We start from the raw sequence: 23,831 nt of genomic DNA, 5'->3' as shown, positions 1-23,831 counted from the left end.
ACACACACACACACACACACACACACACAAATACATTTTTTTTTTTTTTTTTTTTTTTTTTTTTTGGTTTTTCGAGACAGGGTTTCTCTGTGTAGCTTTGCGCCTTTCCTGGAGCTTACTTGGTAGCCCAGGCTGGCCTCGAACTCACAGAGATCCGCCTGGCTCTGCCTCCCGAGTGCTGGGATTAAAGGCATGCGCCACCAACGCCCGGCACATTTTTGTTTTTTTAATTTAAGAAAACTAAACCTCGCCAAATCTCCAACTTACACCTCTTGACTCGGAATCTCTAGTAACTAGGGTTTCAGGGCACACTCTTCTTTTTCTAATTACGAAGTGTTTTCTCCCATTTTCAGCAAACTGTCCCCCAAAGCTCTGCCCACAAATTTTCCGTTCCCGCCCCCCTTCACCTCCCCTTCCCACCCCCGTTACCGTCCCCCCCCCTCCCGCCCCCGACAGTGTCCCGCCTGCTCACCGCCTCTTGCCCCGCCTCTTTTGGATGGCCGCGCGAGTCATGCCGGCTCTTGTAGTCCGTTCCCAGAGTCCCGTCGCCCGGTGCCTCACTCGAGAACTTCATTTCCCAGAGTTCCTCGCGACGGCGGCCGTAAAGCGCGGCGGTCGAACGGCCGGTTCCGGCTGAATGTCAGTGCGGGGCTGTGGGCCGGGGAGGAAGGTGCTTGGCGGTCTCTCCGCCGCCCCCGCCGCTGCCGGCTGAGCTTGAGATGTCGCCGCGGACGCCGGGTCGCTGGGAGAATCGGACATGAAAACCTGAGGCGGGCGACGGGCCTGGGCTGCGGACATGTTTGGCCGCTCGCGGAGCTGGGTGGGCGGGGGCCACGGCAAGTCCTCCCGCAACATCCACTCCTTGGACCACCTGAAGTGAGTGTGCGGGGCGCGCGGCGGGGAGGCCGCGGGGCCGGGCGCGGACGCCCAGACGCGGGCTTGGCTCGCTGGGCGCCGAGGTACGAGGTGGACAGGGTCGCCGCCGGAGGGTACTGTGCTGGTTATCCGCGAGGCTTTGGAGTCAGGGCACCTGGCTTCGAACCCTGACCCTGTCGCTCCTGGCCTTCTGACCTTGGACAAGTCGTGTGACTTTTCAGTCTCTAGACCCCCAACCTGAAAAGTAAGGGCATCGATGAGTTTTCGGTTTGTGGACTAGAGTTGTCCTCATGGGGGGCAGACGGTGGCCACTGAGCGTCTCGGGGTGGCACTTCTTGGATGGATAGTTTAAAGGCCAGAGGCCCCAGAATCGGCCAGATCTGGGTTCGAATTTAGCAGTATGCATTTAAGCTTCAGTTTCCTTAGCTGTAAAACGAATAGAGTGACAGTACTACTTTCTGTGGTTATTTTTAGGATTGGGTGGATAAGAGAATGAACAAAACGCTCAGAACATGTACAAGTGCTCTAAAAAGAACAGTGATTAAAAGAACGAAATATTTCCAGAAGGAAATCTAGAGGGATAGTCAGCAGTAGCACTTTGGGAGAGGACAGGTGGCTGACAGGGTCCTGGGGAGACAGGAACATACGCAGAAGAGGCTAGCTTTGGAGTTAGACCTGTGTTCAGATTCTGACTCGGCCACTTAATGACTGTGGCCTTGGTCAAATTTTATCTCTTTGCTTTTACAATTTACCATTACCAGTTGGGAACTATGAACTGTACAAGGATTGGGTGATGCTGTGCATGGAAAGTGATTGACCCAGTATTGATACACAGCAGGTAGCTAATCGTGGTAGCCAAGCCTTCCCAGCCCACCCCAGTTCCTTTCTGTCTAGTGGTTTCATTCATCATACTCCTGCTGTCTTCTATGGTTCTGTGGTTTCTTTCTAGCTTTTGTTAAACTGATACTTCCAAGGCATAAGAGGCTGCTTGGTTTCTTTGCAGTTGTTTTTCCAGGATGTAGCATGTGCCCAGTGCACAGTAAGAACTCAGTGGATACTTAAAGAATGGAAAGGAAGAAGAAGAAGAAAAAAAGAAAAAATAAATTGGGCAAGAGTTGCAGAACATTCAGGCAGAGCCTTGGGATTGGTGGAGGTGGGGCGCAAATTGAGAGAGTGGTGGAAGATAGAGACCTTCGAGGAGGAGGAACCTCAGGGAGAGAACTGGAGGTGGGGTGCTAAAGGGGGGGGGAAGGAAACAGCTTCTTTTCAGAGGGGAGACCACAGGGTTTTTAATGCTAAGTAAAGGGAGGGGATGGGAGGATGGTGAGGTAACAATAGAAAGGAAGGTAGGGGTCCCTAGAAAGGATTGATGAGCTAAAAATTAGATGGGGGCTTCTCATTTGATCCCAGGGGTATAGAATGGCTTCTGTCATAGAGCAAGCATTTATTAAATGTTTATGGCTCTCCAAGGGTGGAGAGCAGGATGGTTTGGGGGTGGAGAGAGAAGCCAAGGAGAGGAAAGAGGTCGAGGGCAAAAAGGGGGGTTGGTAGGGATGCAGAAATCTTAAGCAGAATGGCAGATGTCCCAGAAAGGAGTGTGGTGTGGATGAGTGGCTGAAGGATTTGAGGAATGTGTGGGTGGATATGGCTGTGAAGGGGAGGGTGTATCCTGAGGGGCTGGGCCTACCCAAGCACCTGCAGCTGACTCTCCCTTAGCTCTGGCTGTAGCCACTTTAATTTCCCATTTATTGTGTTACTTTGTCTTGCTAAAGAGTTCCTGCTTTCTTTTATGGTTTCCATTATGTAGACACAAGGGCTAAGATTCCGGGAGCTTAGATCACCTGTCCCAAGGTGGAACAACTGAAGACTGTCAGTCAGATCTCGATTCTAGTTTCCTTGTTATACTGTCTTTCTGGATAAAACTCTCAGTTTGAGGATACTTTTGACTGGGCTACATGTCATGGTCAATGGGCATCTTTGATGTCCAACCAGTGCACATCTGGGAATGTAAGGGGCCTCAGGTTCCTTCCCAACATCCCAGGAACTTCTCAGGTTCATTGTGAAGGTCACTGGAAAAAGAGCTCGCCTGCCTTAGGTCAGGTTGATCTGTTTAATTGCCATCACTGCTCAGGGACCTGAGAATTGATTGGCACGGAGCTTAGAGCTTCCAAGGTGACTTGCAGAAGGGTACCACAGACAGCTCGTGCCTAGCCAGTGCTTGTGCCGCCCTTCGTCTGCCTGTGGCAGTAAGACTCTTGGGTACAGAGCAGCTGGTTCCCTGGGGGAGTCTGCTGGCTGCCCCTGGAAGGCCACAGTGGAGTCGGGATTCTACAGTGTGGCAAATGCTGGAACTGCAGCAGGCCCAGAGGTCTGTAGAATCTCTTCTTAGAATCTTTCTGGAAGAGGAAACACTAGCTAGGAGCCCCCAGATGAGAAAGAATCATCATCGTATGACACAGCCACATGGTGAGCATCATAGTCAGGGTTGTGGGTTGGTGGCTATAGGAAGCAAGGCTGTGAGTAGGAAGAGGCTTTCTGACATGTAGGGTGATGAACACTAAAAGTTTGTCCTGCACTGGGGCATACTAGGGGGCGTTTCCCAGGATATAGGACTTTCAGTGCTAAAACCAGGAAAGCTTTGAGGAATCCATCACAAATCACCGTCCTAGTTATAGGTGATAGTCCCAAATCCTTTAAAACAAAGACAAACCAAAACAACAGCAACAAAACAAAAACAAAAAAACTGTGGTCTTTTCATAGTCCAGGTTGGTCTAGAATTCATGATCCTCCTTCCTTAGTCTTTATATAGGGATTCTAGGCATGCACCACCGAGCCTGGACTCCAGTACATTCTTCCCCGATCTAGCACAGTCTTGGTGGAATGAGATGTTAAGATTTTGAGAAAATTGAGAATAGAGTTCTTTAGTGTTGGTTTTTATATTTCTTTCTGCAGGGGCACAGAGGTGTAAGGGGAAAGAGACAAGGTTTTGCTCTGGCTGTCCTCAAACTCTTGCTCCTAAGTGCTGGAATTACAGACATCACCATGACATACATGCCCAACCTCTGCTTTAAAAATACTCTTTTCAGCCAGGTGGTGGCGGCACATGTCTTTAATCTCAGCTCGTGGGAGGCAGAGGCAGGCGAATCTCTGAGAGTTCGAGGACAGCATGATCTACAGAGTGAGTTCCAGGAAAGCCGGAGCTGTTACACAGAGGAACCCTGTCTCGAAAAACCAAAACAAGAAAAAAGAAAAGAAAAACAATACTCTTTCCATCACAGCACACCCCTCTTACAAACTGGAAAGAAACTTTGCTATGTCATGGGGTTTTGCTTTTGCTAATAGTGAAAAACTGTACCTGAGCTATTTACCTACCAAGTTGGGTCAGTCATTTAGTGAAGGGCAGATGGAATAGTCAGGTAGTTATTCCAGACACCTCATTGGCAGTTTATTGCCCAGACTAGTGACAAGACTGTGACATTAACTGACAAATGTTTATCACTAAGTAGAACCTCTACTGGTAGAGTCCCTTGACTGCTATTGACATGTTATTTGGAAAGGGGGACTGTGAGCCCACAAACTGACAGAACCTTGGTGGTTCTATCATTGCCTTCATTCTAGTCACTGTGTGGTGTCAAGAGTCTTGGTCCAAGTGATGGATCCTGCTAAATTGCCTTAAGTGCTAGTGGAGTCGATTGGCTCTTGATACTGAGTGGTATGTTCTAGCTAGACCATGGCAGAGGGCAGGTGCTTAGACCCAGCTGGCAGGAGTCTGCCTCCTTCCTCCTGCTCTCATTCTCAGCAGGTTCTGGGCACTGTTGTGTCTGTCAGCCGAGCCATCCAAATGGGAATAGAGTTCCTTCTCTTTTTTAAGCTTTTTGTCATTTTATACATGATCACAATCCTATTCACCCCCATTAAGATCTCCTTTTCTCAATGTTGTCAGAAGTGTCGAATGCCCCTTTCAACCTAGGGCACATGCCATCTTTGAGCTAAGGCCAAGGGTGCTTGTTGTTCTCATTGGTCAATCCCTGCCCACTTACTCGCCTTGCCTGCTCACTCGCTCCCTGAGTCCTTGGATGAAACCAGCTCTACTCTTGCTAGAGCACAGAGAATGAGCAAGCATCTCTCACCCAAAGAATGGGAGCTGTGCAGCTGGCCCCAGCCTGGGATACTCACCTTTGGTGAGACAGCGCTGAGAGCTTGGGGATCTCAGGTGCCAGGTCAGCCAGGTGTCCTATGTGAAGGCTAAATTCTTACAGGCCTCAGAGTACTCTAGACTCTGTCCCTGTGCATAGAGCAGACCCCACCAAGTGCAGCCCAGCAGGACCTAAAAAATGAGTGGTTACCTTCAGGTAGTAGGGTGGCAGGGATGGGTAGGAGGGGAGGGAATATCTCAGACTCAGGAGACTGCCTTGAGAAAGTCTCCTGAAAGGTTGGGTAAGTAGCTTGTGCTGGCAGAGAGCCAATTGTTCAGTAAGGTCTAGGACCCTAGGCACCAGGGCTAGATCCCAGTGAGCCTTAAGAACCACGCCAGGGAATTGAGACTTTATGCTGCAAACAGTCAGGGTCCTTTATTATCAAGGAAGGTGAAGAATCGGAGAGGGTAAAGGAGGGCCACTCTGGAGGGGGCAGCCGCTCCAGACAGCAGCCATACCCTGGTGGGTTACCGTGGCACCTGCTAGACTCCAAGGTTCTCACCACGATGGCCCTTCTCTCTCTCAGCAGCACATATCCACGTGCCGTCTGTCTGTACCTTTGCTCTCTTCACTTCAGCTCTCCCTCCTTTTCTTCCTGCCCATTCAAATCCCTAGCTCTAGCCTTAAGTTACAGCTGCTTTGATACAGATTGCCCCAGTGGCTTTATCCAGTGAGAGTCTCATGCTATTATGTCCTCTCTGTTCCTTCAGGGATTGGATTAGTCACCAGGTCTTGTAGCTTCTCCAAGCTTCATCCTCATTTTGAGTTAGATCCCCAGGGAGCTGGCCAGGGTTCCATAGGCTTGTCCTTTTGCCCTAAGAAATTGTCTTAGGGTTGGAGAAAAGGCTCAGTGGTTAAGCGCACTGGCTGCTTTTCCAGAGGACCCAGGTTCAATTCCCAGCATCCACATGGCAGCTTCACAACTGTCTATAACTCCAGATCCAGGGGTTCTAACACCCTCAGATATACATGCAGGCAAAACACAAGTGCACATAAAAAGAAATGATTCATTAAAAAAAAACTTAAAAAAAAGAAAAGAAACTGTTTTAGTTTGTGTCCATCTGCTTGTCTTTCCTCATGTGTACATATGCTTCATGAAGGCAGGTCTGTGGTTTGTTCAGCTGGGGATTGTCCAGTGCATAGTAAGGGGTCAGCAAATACAAGTCACAGGGGAACCAAAGAGGCACTCCTGGCCAGACTTTTAAAATAGAGCCCTATGCAGGAGCTGTGGCTTTTTTCTAGGGCAGATGGCCCTGCCTACACCCCCACCTCGTATCCTAGGCCCTGTCCCACTCTCTGGCCTGGTTTGGTGTCCCTGGGGGTGATTCACTAGAATCATGCTATCAAAACCTTCCCCTAGTCCTACAGGTGGCCTCTTGGTTCTACTGGCCAGAATACTGGACACTGACCAGATGAGTTCAAGGCCTAGAATGAGACTTTCTGATGACTGTTTTGAAGATCCCAGGTGTCGAGTAGTCCAAACAGACACAGTGTCCCTCACTTCTCTCCCATACCTAAGATATTAGGATCTGGAGGTGAATGTGATTTGGGGATGAATTTCCAGTTCTCCTGTCATGCTGTGTACCTCTTCTCCCAGTCCAGCTTGTAGACAAGTTTCTGGATTTCCCAATAGGAACATCCCAGAGGCAGGTAGAGTCCAAGGCATCAGACTCACAGCCAGCCCCAGAAACTGCCTGCTGAAGAGAATGTGGGCCTCAGGTTTCTTTCTCTAAAATGGACCTAACATTGATTTCCTTTGACACAGGCTTTCACAGGGTTTGACTCGTGAAATAAGACTCTTGGGAAAGCAGGGTCTAGGGAGGAGGCAGAATTGTTTGCATCCACAGTCCTTGGTGATGAACCTCTGGTGCACTGGTCGCATGATGCAGAAGGCTACAGGTTTTCAGTCTAGGCATGAAAGCTTGCCTGTATGCAGGGGTCTGATACTGGGAGTCCACATCTGCTGGGCTTCTCTTAGGGATTGATGACCTTCCTTACGTAAGGTCCTTCCTTACCATGAGATACTATTTTCATGCTTCTTTTATTTTTCTTGTTGAATATCTTTATTCTTTGGCAATTGCATACATATATACAGTGCATCTTGAATATATTCACTCCTGAGTTCTTCCTCCCATGCCCCCTTTTGTCGTGTCCCCCCCCCCCACTCTCCCGCACATCCTTTCCCACCTTTGTGTTCTTTCCTTTTCTTTGTAACCGACTGAATCCAGTTAGTACTGTCTGCTGGAACGTTGACCTATCTTGTGGGTTAATCTTGTGCAGGTGACCATAGTTACAGAGGCCTGTCATGACCAGAAGAGCATTTCATAGCGTCCCCACCCTTAGCAGGGAGGGAGTTCATGGCTTCTGGGGTTTTTTGTTTTGTTTTTTATGTATTGGGTTTCCCCCTGGGCCCTCGTAAGTCCATGTCAATGCAATAATTATAAGAATACTGCTTCGGTTTACTTCGTTGCTTGAGTTTTTCTTTTTCTTGTTCTTGTTTGAGTTTTCTGTTTGTTCTGTTGGTTTTTAAAACAGGTTCTTGTGTATTCCAGGCTGACCTCAAACTTACTATGTTGCCAAGGATAGCCTTGAACTTCTGATCATCCCGTATTTATCCCCCAGGTGCTGGGGTTGCAAGTATGTGCCATTGTGGCTGTTTTTATGTAGTGCTGAGATTGAATCCAAGGCTTTGTGCATGGTAGGCAGGCACCCTACCCACTGAGCACAGACCCAGCCATTGTTTGCATTTTTCTATAATAGACTGGGATCCAGTTGCCTGGTTTTGATCATGGCTCCACCCATGTGGTATAGGGCCCTGAACCTATAGCCTCCCTCAGTTCCCCAGAGGACCAGCTCCAGAGCTTGCACTAGTAAACGTGCTTGTCTTTAGAATGTACACACAGTTCAAGGGAAAACACCACTGTAGCAGCTGCTGTCTTTGTAAGAGAATGGTCTTTATTTGCTCTAATTAAAGCCCAAAGTTATGATTTTGTCTTCTGAAACTGATCTAGATAAGGACCCCGTTTGTCACATGAAGTCTTTGTAACATCCATGCTCATCTAAGGGAGGCAATCTTAATGCTACTGAAGAGGCAAGAGACATTGCTGTGGGCCTCCTTTTCATTAGATATCTGCAAATAGTTGTCAATAGCAAACATGCTTTTATTTTAGCATCAAGTGGGGAAAAAGTGACACAAAAATGGACTTAACACTAACGACAACTATATAAGCAGAAAAAAGTTCCAAAGAGTCACCTCTGAGCAACAGAGCACTGACAGTTTCCACTTCTCTTTTCCTGTTGTCGAAGTTTTCAATCTCTCTAATATGCACATTACATTACAAAAGAGGAAGTTATTAAACTTGGCGTCTTTAAGATACTTTGATTTTTTTTTTTTTTTTTTTTTTTTTTTGGTTTTTCGAGACAGGGTTTCTCTGTGTAGCTTTGCACCTTTTCCTGGAACTCATTTGGTAGTCCAGGCTGGCCTCGAACTCACAGAGATCCACCTGCCTCTGCCTCCCGAGTGCTGGGATTAAAGGCATGCGCCACCACCGCCCAGCGTCTGTAAGATACTTTAATGACATACTCTCTCAAAGCTTAGGAATGAGATGCAGCATTGAAGTACTAGGTCTTAATCCAGCCTGCTCCCCTAACTACTCTCAGCTAAACATTTTGAGGGTCTCTTCCTAAAACATTACCTAAAGCCATGTGCTAGACACTGCAGAGACAGAAAGTTGGGTAAGGTACAGGTGTAACTGTCACAGAGCTTTAGCACTTGAAATCTGGTGGGCACGTTTGTGTATCAGCAGCAGACTTGTGGAATGGGGACATGCTGAACAATACTGCATCTACACTATGCCAAGGAGCTTCTGGAGCTCAGTGGCGGTGTGTGCAACATCCTGAGTTTGACTGAGGACAGCAGGGGAGAAGAAGAGAAGGAGGGGACGGAAGAGGAGGAAGAAGCAGCATCTACCTGGGTGTAAATCCAATACAAGAAACGTGAGGCGACATCAGGTTCTTGTAAAGATGCCAGCTTTCTAAATTTAGCTATAGATTTAGGGCAGTGTCAAGGGGAATCCTAGCAGCACTCTTGTGTAAATTGGGACAGTTTTAAAATATTTGTGGAAATGTAGAAGGTTGAGATGGTCAATATAATATTGACAGATTGGAAAGCAAGAAATTGGAAGTTGTATAGTGCCACTCACATAGCAAGACTTATCATGAAGCTGCAGTATTAGACAGCATAGGATTGGCCCGGGGTAGACAAACAGATGAGCAGAACTAGAGCAACCACAGAGACTCACATATGTGGTTGACACCGGAGTACAGATGAGAAAGAAGTAGAGACCTCCTAGTAAGTGATGGCAGGCCAACTAGTTATGCAGTAGTATGGGCTGAAACCTGTTACTATCCACCAAAACCACTTCAGATGTTCTCTTAAGTCAAAATGCAAAGGATAATTTTGTTACAAGAAAGCAGGACCCTTCGTGAACTTAGCATAAGAAAGGATCTCTTAAGATTTGTGTGATAAGTGCTGGCATTATGACCTGTGTTTGAATCTTGGGACCCACACAGTGGAAAGAGAGAACCAGCTCTCTAAAGTTGTCCTCTGAGTTCCACACACATGTTAAGGCATGTGTGCACCCATTCACATGCACACAAACACATATATAGTTAGATAAATAAATAAGTAAACAAACAAATAAAATGATGTTTCAAAGTGCTATCTAAAGGAAAGACTGGTAAATCATGTCAAGGACCCCAATTTCTCAAACCAATGGAAATGGCAAGTCTTTCCTGGGGCTTAGGAGAATGGCAAAGCCTTCCCCTGTTTGGAGTGTGGATGTTGACAGTGTGTGCAGAGAGTATTAATTAACTACAGCACTCTCCTCCCAGATAATTGTAGCGTGAGTCTGCTGCCCTGTAGTGATCCCTACCAATATTAGCTAATCTGCTTCCTCATTCAGCTGAGTAATGACCGGTTGCTTAGTGTCTCCATAGTGCACTAGCCACCCAATCCTGGCTTTTCTGTACATACATCTGTTGTTTTTTCATTCCTGGTCTCCTCAGTCAGGTCAGTCTCAAATCTGTGGTCGAAGTACCACAGTTGAGGAAAATAGCTAGAATATTTATTATCTGGTAAAGGGTTTATATATGAAGTAAATAAATTATTGATATATAAGGATAAATAAAAAGTTCCATTAATAAGTAAAAGTCACCAAGGATAATAAAGTGGGTAAAAGTCTTGTAATTGACCTTGCCCCAAAGATAAAGTGCAAATTTCCATAAATATGTGAGAGAAGGCACCATCTAACCTTGGTCTTCCTGAGGTAAAACCTCCTCACAGGATACCATGGAACTCCACAGAACTGCATCATCACAAAAGGCCAAAGCAAGTGTTGGAGAGGCTGTGAGATGTGAACTCTGAGCATGCCTCCCAGCCATGGGGCTGACCAGAGGACTGGAGGTACCTGAGCCCCATGTGCTGCTGTGTGCCTAGGCCTGTGCAGTGGGAACAATGGGCACATCCTGTGACTGGGTCATCCAACGAGTGTCATGTGAAGCCTTCACTTGATGCCAGGCTCATGGGAGCTCTTAGAATCCCCTCAAAAGACTACCTGCGTGACCTGTCCTTCATAGCTGAAAAAGCCTTCTAATAGAGGGCTTTTATCTTTTTGAGGTTATAATTTAATTACAACATTTCTCCCTTCCTTTCTACCCTCTAAACCCTTACATATACCCCTCTTCTCTCCTTCAAATTTATGGCCTCTTTTTACTAATTGTTATTACATGTCTATATGTAGATGCATATATATATATATATATATATGTGTGTGTATTGTTACATATAATGTGTTTAGTTTATATAATATTACTTATATGTATGCTTTCAGGGCTGTTTGGCAGCAGACAACCAATTGGTGTGTTCTTCTCTGGGGAAGGCCACCTCTCCTGCTTCCAGCTTTCCTGAGTTGCCTGTAATTCTTTTGTGCAGGCTTGAGGCCCCATGGGCCTATTTTCCATCCAGGTCATCAATGTCATCCTTGTTCAGTTCATGTTTGGGAAGTCATGTTATGAGACTCAGTGAATATAGCTTCTGATATTACTAGGTCTCTTAGTTAGGGTTTCTGTTGCTGTGAAGAGGCACCATGACCACAGCAACTCTTATAACAAAAACATTTGATTAGGTGGTGTTATGCCCAGATCGAGGGGATTCCCAAAAGACCACCACGGAGACTGAATCCCACATGTAAAAGCAAAGAGCCTTTATTTCAAGCTTCAGAGCTTGGTCCCTCTGTCTGTCCAAGGTGAGAGCAGAGAGCCCTGAACTCAGGTGAGGCAGAGTTTTTATCATAGCAGAGGTTGGGGTGAGGGGATATCCAGGGTCCAGGACTGTTGGCTGACAATTGTCTAGGGGTATCTGTAAAACAAAAATAGGTGTGGGCTAGACTCAAGGACATCTGGCCACCTTATCTAATGGTTGGAATGTCTGGGATGTCAGGTACTTCCTCACCCCTGGGTAGATCCCTGGGTGATATCAGCTTAAAGGCTTTTCCTGGATCTGGGTGTTGCCTGCCGGTATACCTGTCACAGAAGCTGTGTCTGGGCCCCTAAGGCTGTCATGGCTGCTGTGTGGTCAAGCTATTTTGGGGCCCCTTCACAGGTGGCTCACTTACAGTTTCAGAGGTTCAGTCTGTTATCATCTGGTGGGGAGCATGGCAGTGTGCAGGCAGACGTGGTGCTGGAGGGTGCAAGATGGAGAGTGCTACATCTTGCAGGCAACAGGAAGTTGACTGTGACACTGGGTGGTCTCCTGAGCATAGGAAACCTCAAAGCCCGTCCCCACAGTGACACACTTCCTCCAACAAGGCCATACCTACTCCAACACTCTCTGAGATTATGGGGGCCAATTACATTCAAACTACCACCTTAGGAGACACAGTCTCACAGCAAACTCCCTGATCCTCTTGGCTCTTAAACTCTTTCCACCCCCTCTTCTGTAATGTTCAGTGAGCCTTAGGTATAGGAATGTTTTGTTGATGTATCTGTTGGGACTGTCCTCTGCATTTTGATGTGATTTTGTGTAGTGGTCTCCTCTGTTGCAAAGAGACATTTACTTGATGAGAGGTGAAGACTACACTTATCTGTGGGTATAAGGACAAATGCTAATAGATTGTTAGGGATTGTGCTGGTTTAATAAATTAGTGTCTGTAGATTCTTCAATAACCATGAGTTAACTAGCACTGGTTAGTTAGCTAGGTTTCCAGTACCAAGCATGGCCTCCCTCTTGCTGGGATTAAAGGTGTGTGCCACCACCACCTGGCGAGCTAATAGAATTTTTTAAAAAAGTTATTACATAGCAAAAGAAGCCATTATGATAAAAACTAGCACTTTAGTACCCCCTTCCCCTTTAGACAGGACAGGGTCTCATTATGTAACCCTGGTTGGCCTGGAACTCACAGAGATACACCTGACTCTGCCTCCTGTATGCTGGAATTTCTTTTAAATTTTTGAGAGAAGGTATCACTGTGTAGTTCATCCAGGCTGGTCTTGAATTCAAAGTAGTTCTCCTACCTCAGCTTCCCTAGTGCTGGGATTGCAGATGTGTATACCACACCCAGCTTAGTTATCCCTCTTTTTACTTATCTGCTCTTTCCAGTGCCACCAAGCTCAGTTATCTCTTATCTTCTCTTCCCAGTGCCACCATAATGACAGGTGCTCCCTTCTTACAGAGGAGGTCAGTAAGGTACAGAGATGAAGGAGCCTGTATCGATCACTGAGTTATTAGTAATGGAGATATCACGAGGTATGCTAATGCGGGTGTCTGTGATACCCCACATACTTTACTGCTTCTCCAGAAGTGACCCACAAGCTCTACTTCCTGCTCTAAGTTCCTTGGACCTTTCCACCTCATTTTTTTTCCTTGCGGTCCTCTTTCCCTGACTATTTGGGACCAGCCTGATATTACCTTCCAAAGTCTCTGGTATTGTACAATCTAATAAGGATGTTCATAACATCCCCCATCTTAATGACCATAGTATAACAGTTACAGCTAAGGCTTCTTATGTGTTGCGCACCTCGTATGCCAGGCACCATGCTTGGCTGCTCATATCCTTTGTGGTTATTACTATGTTTAGACAGAGCTGCAGAGAGGTGAGGTGAAATGCCTGTCTTAGACTATACCTAGGAGGTGCCAGGGCCAGGGGTCAAACCCAAGATTGTTGCATTCCAAGGCCTGATGAGCTCTTAATCACAGCTCTGTGCTATAACTTGAACCCTTACTTTACCTAGTCTTGTATACTATATTCCAGCTTATATTAGTGGAGACTGCCTCTGCCTCACTCAGAGTTTATACAGATAGCACTTGCTGTGTACCAGCCATTCTGGAGTGTATTGGAGTCACTGAGATCATTAAGATGGTTTGCCTGACCGGAGGTTCCAGTCTAGTCAGAGAGACCAACCATTGAGAACACACTGCTCTGTGAAGTAGCAGGACTGAGATGAGAAGATCACAAGTTCTAGTTTACCTGGGCTACAGAGCCAGTTCAAGGCCAGTTGGGTTAAGTAGCAAGTACTTCACAGAGGATAGAGGTGCCAGTGAGGAGGGGACAGCCAGGTCCATGGGGGTTAGAGGTTGGGAGTGAAAAAGCCTTCTCCAAAGAAAGCTTCATTTAGAGATGGTACTTGAGCCTTGCATCTGAGCAACAGTTGCTGACTGATAAGGCAGCAAGGGCAGCCGGTTCAGACGCCTACTCAGCTGACGTCAGACCCTGTCCACTGCAGTTGGAGGCCCTCAGAGTAGACGTACTCCCCCATGCTGCTGCTTCCCAGTGAGCCAGGAGTGTGGTGTGTGATGCCACTGCATGTATGTTATCGTCCTGGGTGTGTCTGTTCTATCTCCAGAGTGGGAGGAATCTGCTCCTCCCTGACCTACACTGCCAGCATTGCCTTGTCCCTGGGAGTGTCAGTTCTTGTGTGGACTGTGTGGAGAGTGTCCCTGATGACCACAGTGGGAGTGGTAGAGCAGCCATCAAACTTTTCAGGGGTGGGGGCATAGGATATATAGCTCAGTTGTAAAGCATGGGCTTAGCGCATGTGAGGCCCTGGGTTTGATCCTCAGCAACACACACATATGCACATGGACTCATCATTTTAACCCATTCACCCAGTAGCCTAATTCAGTGGGGCTGTATAGGAACAGCTTAAACAGGTGAGGCAGGTACAGGAGGCCTGTGAGCCCCAATTTGGAAAAGTGTTCCTGGCGCCTCGTGGAGGGTCTGCACTGGAAACACAGTGGACACAGATTTGTAACTAGGTCCTACAGTGTGTCCCAGGGCTGTTAGGTTCTTTAGTGTAGAGGAGAGTGGGCCTTGTGTCCTCCTCCTGTGCAGCACTGTGGGTGGACCTGGGTTCCAGGGTTGCATGACCTATCTTTTTGGAGGGTTTTGCTGTTTGGTGCGTGCAGGCAGGATATGGCTGTAATCCCACTCACATGGGAGCTGAGATGAGAAGGTCACAAGTTCTAGGTTTCCTGGGCTACAGAGCCAGTTCAAGGCCAGTTGGGTCAAATAACTTAGATCCTGTCTCAAAATAAAATATACTGATGAAAAACGGGGAGGTGGAGGTTGTGGCTTGGTGACAGAGCCTTGTCTAGCTAGCATGTCTGAGGCTGTAGGTTTATTCCCCAGCATAGTGAGAACACAGAACAGGAAACACTTGACGCTGTCCTTAAAACTTAACAGACAGCCACAGTGTTACTACAAGAAGCCAGCCCCGGAGTTGGGGATTTAGTTCAGTGGTAGAGTGCTTGCCTAGCAAATGCAGGGCCCTGGGTTCGGTCCTCAGCTCCCCACCTCCCCCCCCCCCAAAAAAAAGAAGAAGCCAGCCCTGCTGGGAGAAGCTAGGTCTAATTACTCAACCTCCAAGGTTCTGTCTCTTTGTTCCCTACTTTTCTGGACGGTAGGAGGGACAGTTCCTCTACTCTCTTCCTCTCTTGCTCTCCCAGCCTCATTCAGAAACTGAATGTGACCCTGAAAGATGTCTCGAGCCACCTTCTATTGAGCTTGCTTTTCCTTCCTAAGTAAGCCTAAGGCCTTGACAGGTGGAGTTGCCTGGACTTTGGCCTCCCCCAGCCATTTCACTCTAGATTTTAGCAGAGGAGTTTGTTCCCCTTGGACAGGAGTTGCTCATTCTGTCCCACTTTGAGTCCTAGTTTCCATGGGTGCGCTGCACTAGAGAGGAACTATAGGCATTCCAAAAGTAGTGTTGAGTGCCTAGGCTCTGAGGTGGGGTCCACTGTCCCTGACTATGACCCTGTCTCTTGGAATCTCAGCGCCAGTCTTGCTTTGAGTCCTGTGTCAGGTGCTTGGCACTGACCACTGTCGCTCTTGGCATCCATCACTGTGGACTGTGAGGCATGCCATGCTTGCTCTTCCTTCGGTTCTAAAATGGAATCCCCACGTGTGCCCCAGGAGCCTCTGATTTTGCCAGTCTGTGGTTCCCTTGCACCCTAAAGTTTTCAGGTGCTGGTTTCAGGGCTTGGCAGTGCTCTTGCCTCAGTTTGGACAGATGTCTCCCTGGCATGTAATGCTTCAGAGCTCCTTCTGCCATTTTTCTTGGGTGCTGACTTCTGTGTCCTCTGAATGGGAAACTGTGCTGACAGAAACGTAAATATCACGGCTGTGCTATGAGTGTGGCCAGTGGCCCTTGGGCCTGGCTTTCAGCTCAGTTTGTGTAAGCTCTTGTTTCTTCCTTTTCTTCTAGGTACCTCTACCATGTTTTAACCAAAAACACCACCGTCACAGAACAGAACCGGAACCTGCTGGTGGAGACCATCCGTTCCATCACTGAGATCCTGATTTGGGGCGATCAGAATGACAGCTCTGTATTTGAGTAAGGCTTGTAGTGCTTTTGTTTTCCAATCCTTCCTCTTCCTTTGAGTGTTTTCCCAAGTGCACACCATGAGTCAGGAACTGATGCTAATTCCATCTTGCCTAAATATCTATAACAAATGTCCTTGAGAGACTGTAGAGGCACAAGCTAAAAATGGAAGAACTATGGAAGTGAGCTTCTCTAGAAAAGCTGAAGATGTTGTAGATTGCATTCCAAGTTGTACCCTATTATCTACTCCATGGCATGAGGAATGTCCTGGACCGTTAGGTTCCAAATGAACAGAAAGGTCCTGCCCCAAGGGAGTTGCTGAGGGCCAGCACTTAGTGTGTTTATTTTATTTTACTTATTTGCATGTGTATATATGTGGTGTGTATGCATGTTGGAACATGTGTGGGCATATATGTAGGTGGGTGTAGATGCATGTGTGCACACTCATGCGCATGTGTTGGAGATCAGAGGTTGATGTCAGTTTCATCCTCCCATCACTCTCCACTTAATTTACTAAAACAAGGTCCCTTGCTAAACCCAAAGCTTGTTAATTCAATCTAGACCAGTGGTTCTCAACCTGTGGTTATGAGCCTTTGGGGATCAAATGACCCTTTCACAGGGGTCACCTAAGACCATTGGAAAACAGACAGTACATACATTCATACAGTAGCAAAATTGCAGTTATAAAGTAGCAATGAAAATAATTTTGTGGTTGGTGTCAGCACACCATGAGGAACTGTGTTGAAAGGTCACAGCGTTAGGAAGGTTGAGAACCAGTGATCTAGACTAACTAGCCAGCTTGTCCTCGGGATCCCCTGTCTGTGCTTCCTGAGGGCCTGACTTACAGGCAGGCTGCCATACCCACCAGGTTTCATGTGGGTTCTAGGGATCTGAACTCATGCTTTTGAGGCAAGCCCTGTATCCACTGAGCCATCTCCCCAGCCCCTAGTGTGCTGACTGAGGGTGGGCAACGGTGCTGAGTTTTGAGAGGACAAATCTCTCCACCCCACCCCCGGCCCACATGTAAGCCCTGTTGGTGTCTCCATATGTTGCTGGTAGACAGTGAGGGAGCCTGTCTTACCCAGAGTCCACAAAGAAGTTTTTTCCCATCCTTATAGTAGACCAGCAGGCTTAGGCCAGGCCATTTGCCTTCCTGAGCTTCAGTTTCCCTGTCTTTAAAAAAGATAGGAAAGAGGGCTGGAGAGATGGTTCAGTGGTTAAGAACATGTATTGTTCTTACAGCGGACCCGAGTTCAATTCCTAGCACCCACATCAGGCAGCTTACAACTGCTTGTAACTCCAGATTCAGAGGATGGCCCTAACCTTAGATACATGCACATATACGGACAAATGCACATATACACATAAATAAATAATAATAAAATATTTTTTTAAAAAGAGAGAAAATGCTCCCTGTCTAGTACCTGGCAGCATACAGGCCTCATGGATGATACACATGATAGACAGAGGTGTTCCCATTGGACAGCTCTTTAGGCTGGAAACCAGGGTTCCTCTGTACCTGTTTTGAAGTCTTAATGTAAAAGGATTTGATATTGGGTTATGACAGCCAAGAACACAGATTTTATATGTGTGTGCTGGGATGGGGGTGGTGAGTGTGAGTACACTTACACCAGGGTGTTCACGTGTCATGGTACACATGTGAAAGTCAGGGAGCAGTGTCTACAGGCAGATGGCATCCTGGAGTCAAAGTGGGAAAAGAATTTAGTTGTTTGTTTTTTAAGATCATGTTTTATCATTCACATATCCTGTTATGGATTCAAGCAGAACTCTGTGGCAGTGAGTGTCAAGCCACTGGCCCCATCCCCATGGAGCTGACAGTGGAGGGAAGAGGCAGCTAGAACTGAGCCACCCAGGGGACTCGTGTGACTACAGGACTCTTTCTCTATTCTCCCTTCCCCTCCCCTCCTCTGCCCTCCCTTCTCCTCGTCTCTTTTCCTTTTCACAGGCAGGGTCTCCTATATTCCAGGATAGCTTTGAACTTAAAATGTAGCCAAGATGATTTTGAACTTCTGATTCTTCTGCCTCCACTGTCCAAGTGCTGGAATTATAGGTGTGTGCCTGGACACCTGCCTTATGTGATGCTGGGCAAGCACTCTACCAATTGAGCCATATCTCCAGCCTTGGATTGCTGACATTTCTTCTGACTATTCCAAACTGATTTTGCTCAAATACACTGAACAAATAAATAGAAACAACATCTTTCTTAAAGGAAGGGCACTGAAGATCCTATTTTCCACATGTACCACCACACAGCCCCAGGCCAATGCCCCTGGCCATGTGTAGGCACAGGCCCTTCCAACACAAGAAAGGCAGAAGCAGATGTGGGGGCTCTGTAGGGTCCCTCCACATCAACACCTTCACCTTTCTTCAAGTTCTTTGAAGAGAGGTAGGAAAGCTGCAAACTTGACAACAGAAGTGAGAAGCTCGCTGTCACTCAGCATCTTTGGGCCCTGCAAGGAAACCCAGTTCTTGTGTTTTCCTGCCCTTGAATATGGGAGTGCAAAGGAGATAGGTTTTGTCGGGGAAGCTAAGGATACAGGTTGTGTATGTGCTAGGGAATGATGCTTGTAGGGTACACCAGCATAGGATGCTGTGTGATCACTTAGCAGGTAAAGAGCATCCCCATTCTGTTGCATGGAACCAGCACTGACCTCATATGCTGAGGCAGGAAGAGAGACAGTCAGAAGGCCATGTGTTGTCCTCAGTTGCAGGTGGCATCATGGGCACTGAGACTGTGCAGTCTAATCTTGCCACTGGTGGCCATATAGGGAGAGCCTACATATATGAGCTGTGAGTATATCCACCCACTGACCCTTTCTTGTTCTCTCCCCAGCTTCTTCCTGGAGAAGAATATGTTTGTTTTCTTCTTGAACATTCTGCGGCAGAAATCAGGTCGTTATGTGTGTGTCCAGCTGTTACAAACCTTGAATATTCTCTTTGAGAACATCAGCCACGAGACGTCGCTCTGTAAGGATACTGTTTGCCATTTGCTGTGTACTGTCAGGTGACAGGTGGTTTCGTATGTCTGCTTCCTGAGTATTTCAGTCTGCCCAGTCTACCCTAGTAGGCTTAGTGCCTTGGACAGTAGAAATGTGTTTGCTTACTGTTCTGGGGGATAGATGTCCAATTTGAAGTTGAAGTCAGGGCTTTCTTCTTAGCTTGTAGACAGCTACTATCTCAGTCTGTTTTCTGTTACTGTAACAGAGACTAGGCAATTAATGTTATGTGCATGGGTATTTTGCCTGCATGTATATCTGTGTCCCATTTGAGTGTCTGTTGCCTGTGGAGGCCAGAAGAGGGCATCAGATACCCTGGAACTGGAGTTAAAAATGGTTATGAGCCACCATGTGGGTGCTGGGAATCAAATCCAGGTCCTCTGGAAGAACAGCCAGTACACTTAACCACTGAGTCATCTCTCCAGACCTGAGAAACTAAGTCATTTAAAGGAATGAGCTTTATTTTGACTTAAAATTTTGGAGGTCAAGAATTTTAAAATTAGGCCTCCATACCTTGTGAGGGCCTTCTGCCGTTTCAACTCAGGGCAGAAAGGCTGTGAAAGGGACCAAATATTTGCTTATTAATCACATAGTATCCTGATTTTATTTTTAATTGTGAGCTTTAGAGTATAGGTAATTCCCTACATTGCAAAGCTTCAAGTGTTTCTTTTAAAAGTTTTATCACATTTATTTGTGTGTACTTGTGCACTTGAATGTGTGTGTACATGCACATAACACAGAGTACATGTAGAAGTCAGTGGATAACTTATGGGAATCAGTTCTCTCCTTCTACCCTGTGGGTCCCAGGATTGAATTCAGGTTATCAGGCTTGATGACAAGCACCTTTACTTGCTGAGCCATTTGCAAGCCCACAGTAACTTGCGCTTAAGGTAACTAACTAGTTCAGAGCCAGGAGAGGGAAGACTCATGTTGAGAAAGATGTGGACCCACTCGAGACAGCTTCACCCCATCACCTAAATACCACTCACTAAGCCTTACCTCCTAACACCTAATGCCTCATCAGGAACAGAGGTTAGGGCACACATACCTTTGGGGACACATTAGACCTTAACTACCTTCTCACTCTACCTGGCCCTAATGTGAGAAGTGAGGTCAAGAGGGAGCTTAACCTTTGGTCTCTGACTCCTAGGGGACACTCATTTGTCAGGGTTGAACCCCACCTTGCAACATCCTTCAACCTTAACACCGGAAGTGACAGCTGCAGTCTGTGAACATGCTGGGGCAGTTTACTATGGTGGGGTTCTCTGAAGGACTAAGAGAGGGTTCTCCTCTGCTGAGTGAATCTGGGGTGTGTGTGTGTGTGTGTTTGCGCGCATTCCCTCTGTATAGCTCAATTTTGAAGACCCAATGGCTGAGTAGTCCAAAGACGGGACTCTGGTCCATGCACTCCGGCCAACACTTTTCAGAGCGCTGGAGGAGGCCAGAGAGGTTTTACTCCTACCTCTCTGCTTCAGTTTTGCTGCCCAAAGAGCAAGAGTTTGACTCGGGCCTGCCCTCAATAAGCTCAGTTTATTCATCTGTAACAACCACCCTGGGAGGCAGGGTTCATAGGGCTCTCTCTCATTGTAAGTCCAAGAAGGTTTGAGTCATGGGCCCAAAGTAACCATTCTATCAAGTCCAGAATAGAGGAAATGAGCTCAGTGGTCCTCAATGGGCTGCTGGTATTTCCTGGGTACACTGCTGGCATCTAGAGCTAGTCTTGGTTGCCATAGTCCTTCCAAGTACAGAGGGGTTGCTAAACATCCTGAGGTACCCAGAACAGACCTTCAGTAGAGCATCACTTAGCCCAGACCCTTATCAACGCTGGCACTGAGCCAGCCTGACATCATTCTGTGCTAGCTTACTTACTTCAAATGCAGCAGAGTCCAGGTCCTGCCCTCGAGAGTGAGAGAAATGGTGGAGTACCCAGACAAAGGCAGGTACTGAGTTCCTAGGACAAGTTTGGAAAAGGGTCTGATAGGTAAAAAGAGGTAGCCTTTGTGTGGGGTCTGGAGAACTGCTGTGTGGTGACCTCAGCAGTGGCCGCTAGATGGTGCTGCCGCCACAGAGACCTCCTCCTTCCCCTGCCTGCAGTCTGACAGATGGGGCTAATTCATTCTCTCTGCATAGTTTCCCTTGTTATTAGCTTCCGTTTCGCTGGATGCAAAATAAGTGTGGTTTCTGAGCTCTGAGGGTAAGATGCAGCTCCGAGGCCCAGGCCCAGGCCCAGGCCCAGGGCTCAGCTAAAACTGAACATTGCTACAGGGATGTTGCTGAGGCTGCTAGGACAATTCCAGAGTCTTGAGTATTAGTATAGGGTCCCCTTGAGTTTTATTCTGGTGACCCTTTTGAAACCTGTCTAGGGCTAGGAATTAAAAACAGGTACTTTAGAAGTCTTTCCTTCTTAGTGTGGCAGCTTGAAGGTCTGACATGTACATGTTGAAATGGCCTCTGCTGTACAGCTGGCCTGTCCATCACTTTCTAGGACCTAGTACCTTAGTCAGTTTTAGACATCCAGTACAGGGCTGGTAGCTGTCACCAGTCACTGTTCTGTATATGGAGAATTTAGCTAAGGCCTTGTGACCTTTAGCTAGCACCCCCACTTCCTCCACCCACAGCCTCCATGACCCTTCCTGTTCTCTGCATCTGTGTTGACTGTGTTAGATCTATACAAAAGTGATTTGACATGCACATGTGTGGGTGCCCTGCTGTGAGAAGCTCGGACATCTGGACTTTCTGGACAGTTTATTAAAACATTTTTCAAGACAGTTTTTCTCTGTGTAGTCCAGGCTGGCCTCAAATTCTTGGTCCTCCTGCCTTAGCTAGGATTACAGTTACACAACACTATGTCCAGTTGCTTTTATTCTTCATTTTAGAAAAAAAGGAGTCATAGTAAAGCAACAACACTTCATTACAAAGGTGTGGTCAGGCCGGGCCGGTGGCCCACGCCTTTAATCCAGCACTCGGGAGGCAGAGCTAGGTGGCTCTCTGTGAGTTCGAGGCCAGCCTGGTCTACAGAGCGAGATCCAGGACAGGCACTAAAACTACACAGAGAAACCCTGTCTCAAAAAACCAAACAAACAAAAAAAACAAAAGTATGGTCAGGTGTCTGTAGCCTCCCATCGTACACTCAGCCATATAGGCCATCTGTTCGCTCTGCTCCCACCACCTCCATCCCATCTTCTGTTGGTCCTGCATGTGGCCCTCCCTGGTCTGCCTTACAGCTGTATTGTTACCAAAGAATCTGACTGTGGGCATCTAGGTGCTTTCCAGGTTTTCGCTATTACACTGCTACAGGGAGCCATTGCACAGAGGCCACTGTTGCCTGTGTGGTGACCTAAGTGACAAAGGCCCAAGAGACTGAGATTACTTACTGACTCCCAGGTTTATTATGACAGAATACCACAGGATGTCATCCACAAGTGATGGGGCAGGAAAATCCCAGCCACATAACAGGCCCCTCCACTGATCCCTGGTGGTTCCTTAACCCCACAGCGCTATCTTTTGGAGGACTTGGAAAAGTCCCTATAGGGAGCAGATGAACTCTGTGTCTGTCCCAGAGGCTCTTTTCACATATCTGAAGCTGCTAGCTTTGATGCCATTTGTGTGGCCCAGGGGCCACTGGACTATAAACACAGGGTTCACTAAGATGTCCTCCATCCTTTCTGGTGTCAGCCCATTGTCCTTCCCCCATTGTCCCTAGCCACATGATAACAGTATTACAGTTATCAGAAGCACCTGGGTTTGCTGTTCCATGGCAAATCATAGGTGGATAAATGCATTTTGGACAGTTTAAAGAATGGAATGCCAAATAGCAATGAAGAGGGAGAGGTAGTGCAGCTGCCACACACAGCAGTGTGACAACACTCAGATGTGGCGATGAGTGAGAGGCCGGACACAGGCAGCACTCATCCTGTCTGATTCCTCTGTGTAAGGCTCACAAACGGGTACAGGAGTCTATAGAGACGGGGCGTTAGAGTGGGTCCTGCCTTGAGAGGAGATGCTGACAGGGAGGGCTATGAAAGAGCTTCCCGAGGAGCTGCAAAGGACCGGGTCTTACCTGAGTGGGCCCTCCAAAGCATTCATCTGTATCCCATCCCTCAAGTCAGACACCTGAGATTCACGTGCTTCTGTGTGAAATGCCTATGTGCAGGAACTTGAGGTTATCTAGAGTTCCATTTCCACATACAGCAGACTTACCCATAGCACTTGTGACTATGACTCATTTTACAAAGTGTTAAGGTTTTTAGGATCCCACCCCACCCTCCTGGCCTCTCTTGGAGCTGGCCCTAAGAGCTGCCTCAGGAACTGTCACTGTCGGGGACATGAGGTCAGTCCGGCTGCACTGGCTCACAGCCCGGTGCTTCTCACAGCCCGGTGCTCACTAAGGTTGGTTTGGCTCATCTTGCTGGCTGGGTGAGTGGTGATAGCATCGACACCTTCACCCCCTTGGGTGTATCCCTTCCTAAGTGCATGCTCTGTTGACAAAGCCAGCCTTCCCAACAGCGGTGGGATGTCTTCAGTCAAGGTGCTCCCCATAGAACCACCAGAGGAACGTTAGGGAATTAGGATCTGAGGTGGTTTATCTGGCTCTGGACACATGATAGGGATGCAGTGACCCTTATGAAATTGTCACTAGACAGACAGATTGAAGACACGTGCAGCCCTTCCTGGCATTCAGGCATGACAGTGTCTTTTGATGGCCATGTAGGGCAGCTCCTTATTAAAATGAGGTGCCTTTTACCCTTATTTGCAGGTAGCTTGTGACAGTCACCCCATGCCTGTCCTTCCTGCCCTCAGCTTCACACTGAACTTTGCTAGCAATGAACAGAAAACATACATGGGTTTGTCCCTTTTGGTTCAC

General features: G+C 47.4%; 1 protein-coding gene across 19 annotated transcripts in view; it reads left to right on the top strand.

The window, feature by feature from the left end:
• The first annotated feature begins 585 nt into the window (after positions 1–585).
• The window catches only part of Clec16a (C-type lectin domain containing 16A), a 223,379-nt gene continuing 200,133 nt past the window's right edge, over positions 586–23,831 (top strand). For 13 of the 19 annotated variants that reach the window (XM_076577857.1, XM_076577860.1, XM_076577856.1 and 10 more), the window contains exons 1-3: positions 590–876; positions 15,834–15,962; positions 18,805–18,938. In XM_076577857.1, the coding sequence (XP_076433972.1) occupies positions 797–876; positions 15,834–15,962; positions 18,805–18,938 (343 nt within the window). In that variant the 5' untranslated portion in view covers positions 590–796. The other 6 variants (XM_076577861.1, XM_076577868.1, XM_042283539.2 and 3 more) reach the window with 6 other exon arrangements.

This window comes from Peromyscus maniculatus, chromosome 8 (assembly GCF_049852395.1).
Source record: "Peromyscus maniculatus bairdii isolate BWxNUB_F1_BW_parent chromosome 8, HU_Pman_BW_mat_3.1, whole genome shotgun sequence".
In the NCBI taxonomy this organism is placed as follows: domain Eukaryota; kingdom Metazoa; phylum Chordata; class Mammalia; order Rodentia; family Cricetidae; genus Peromyscus; species Peromyscus maniculatus.
Note: the sequence above shows the minus strand (reverse complement) of the source record. Positions and strands in the feature narration are given on the sequence as shown.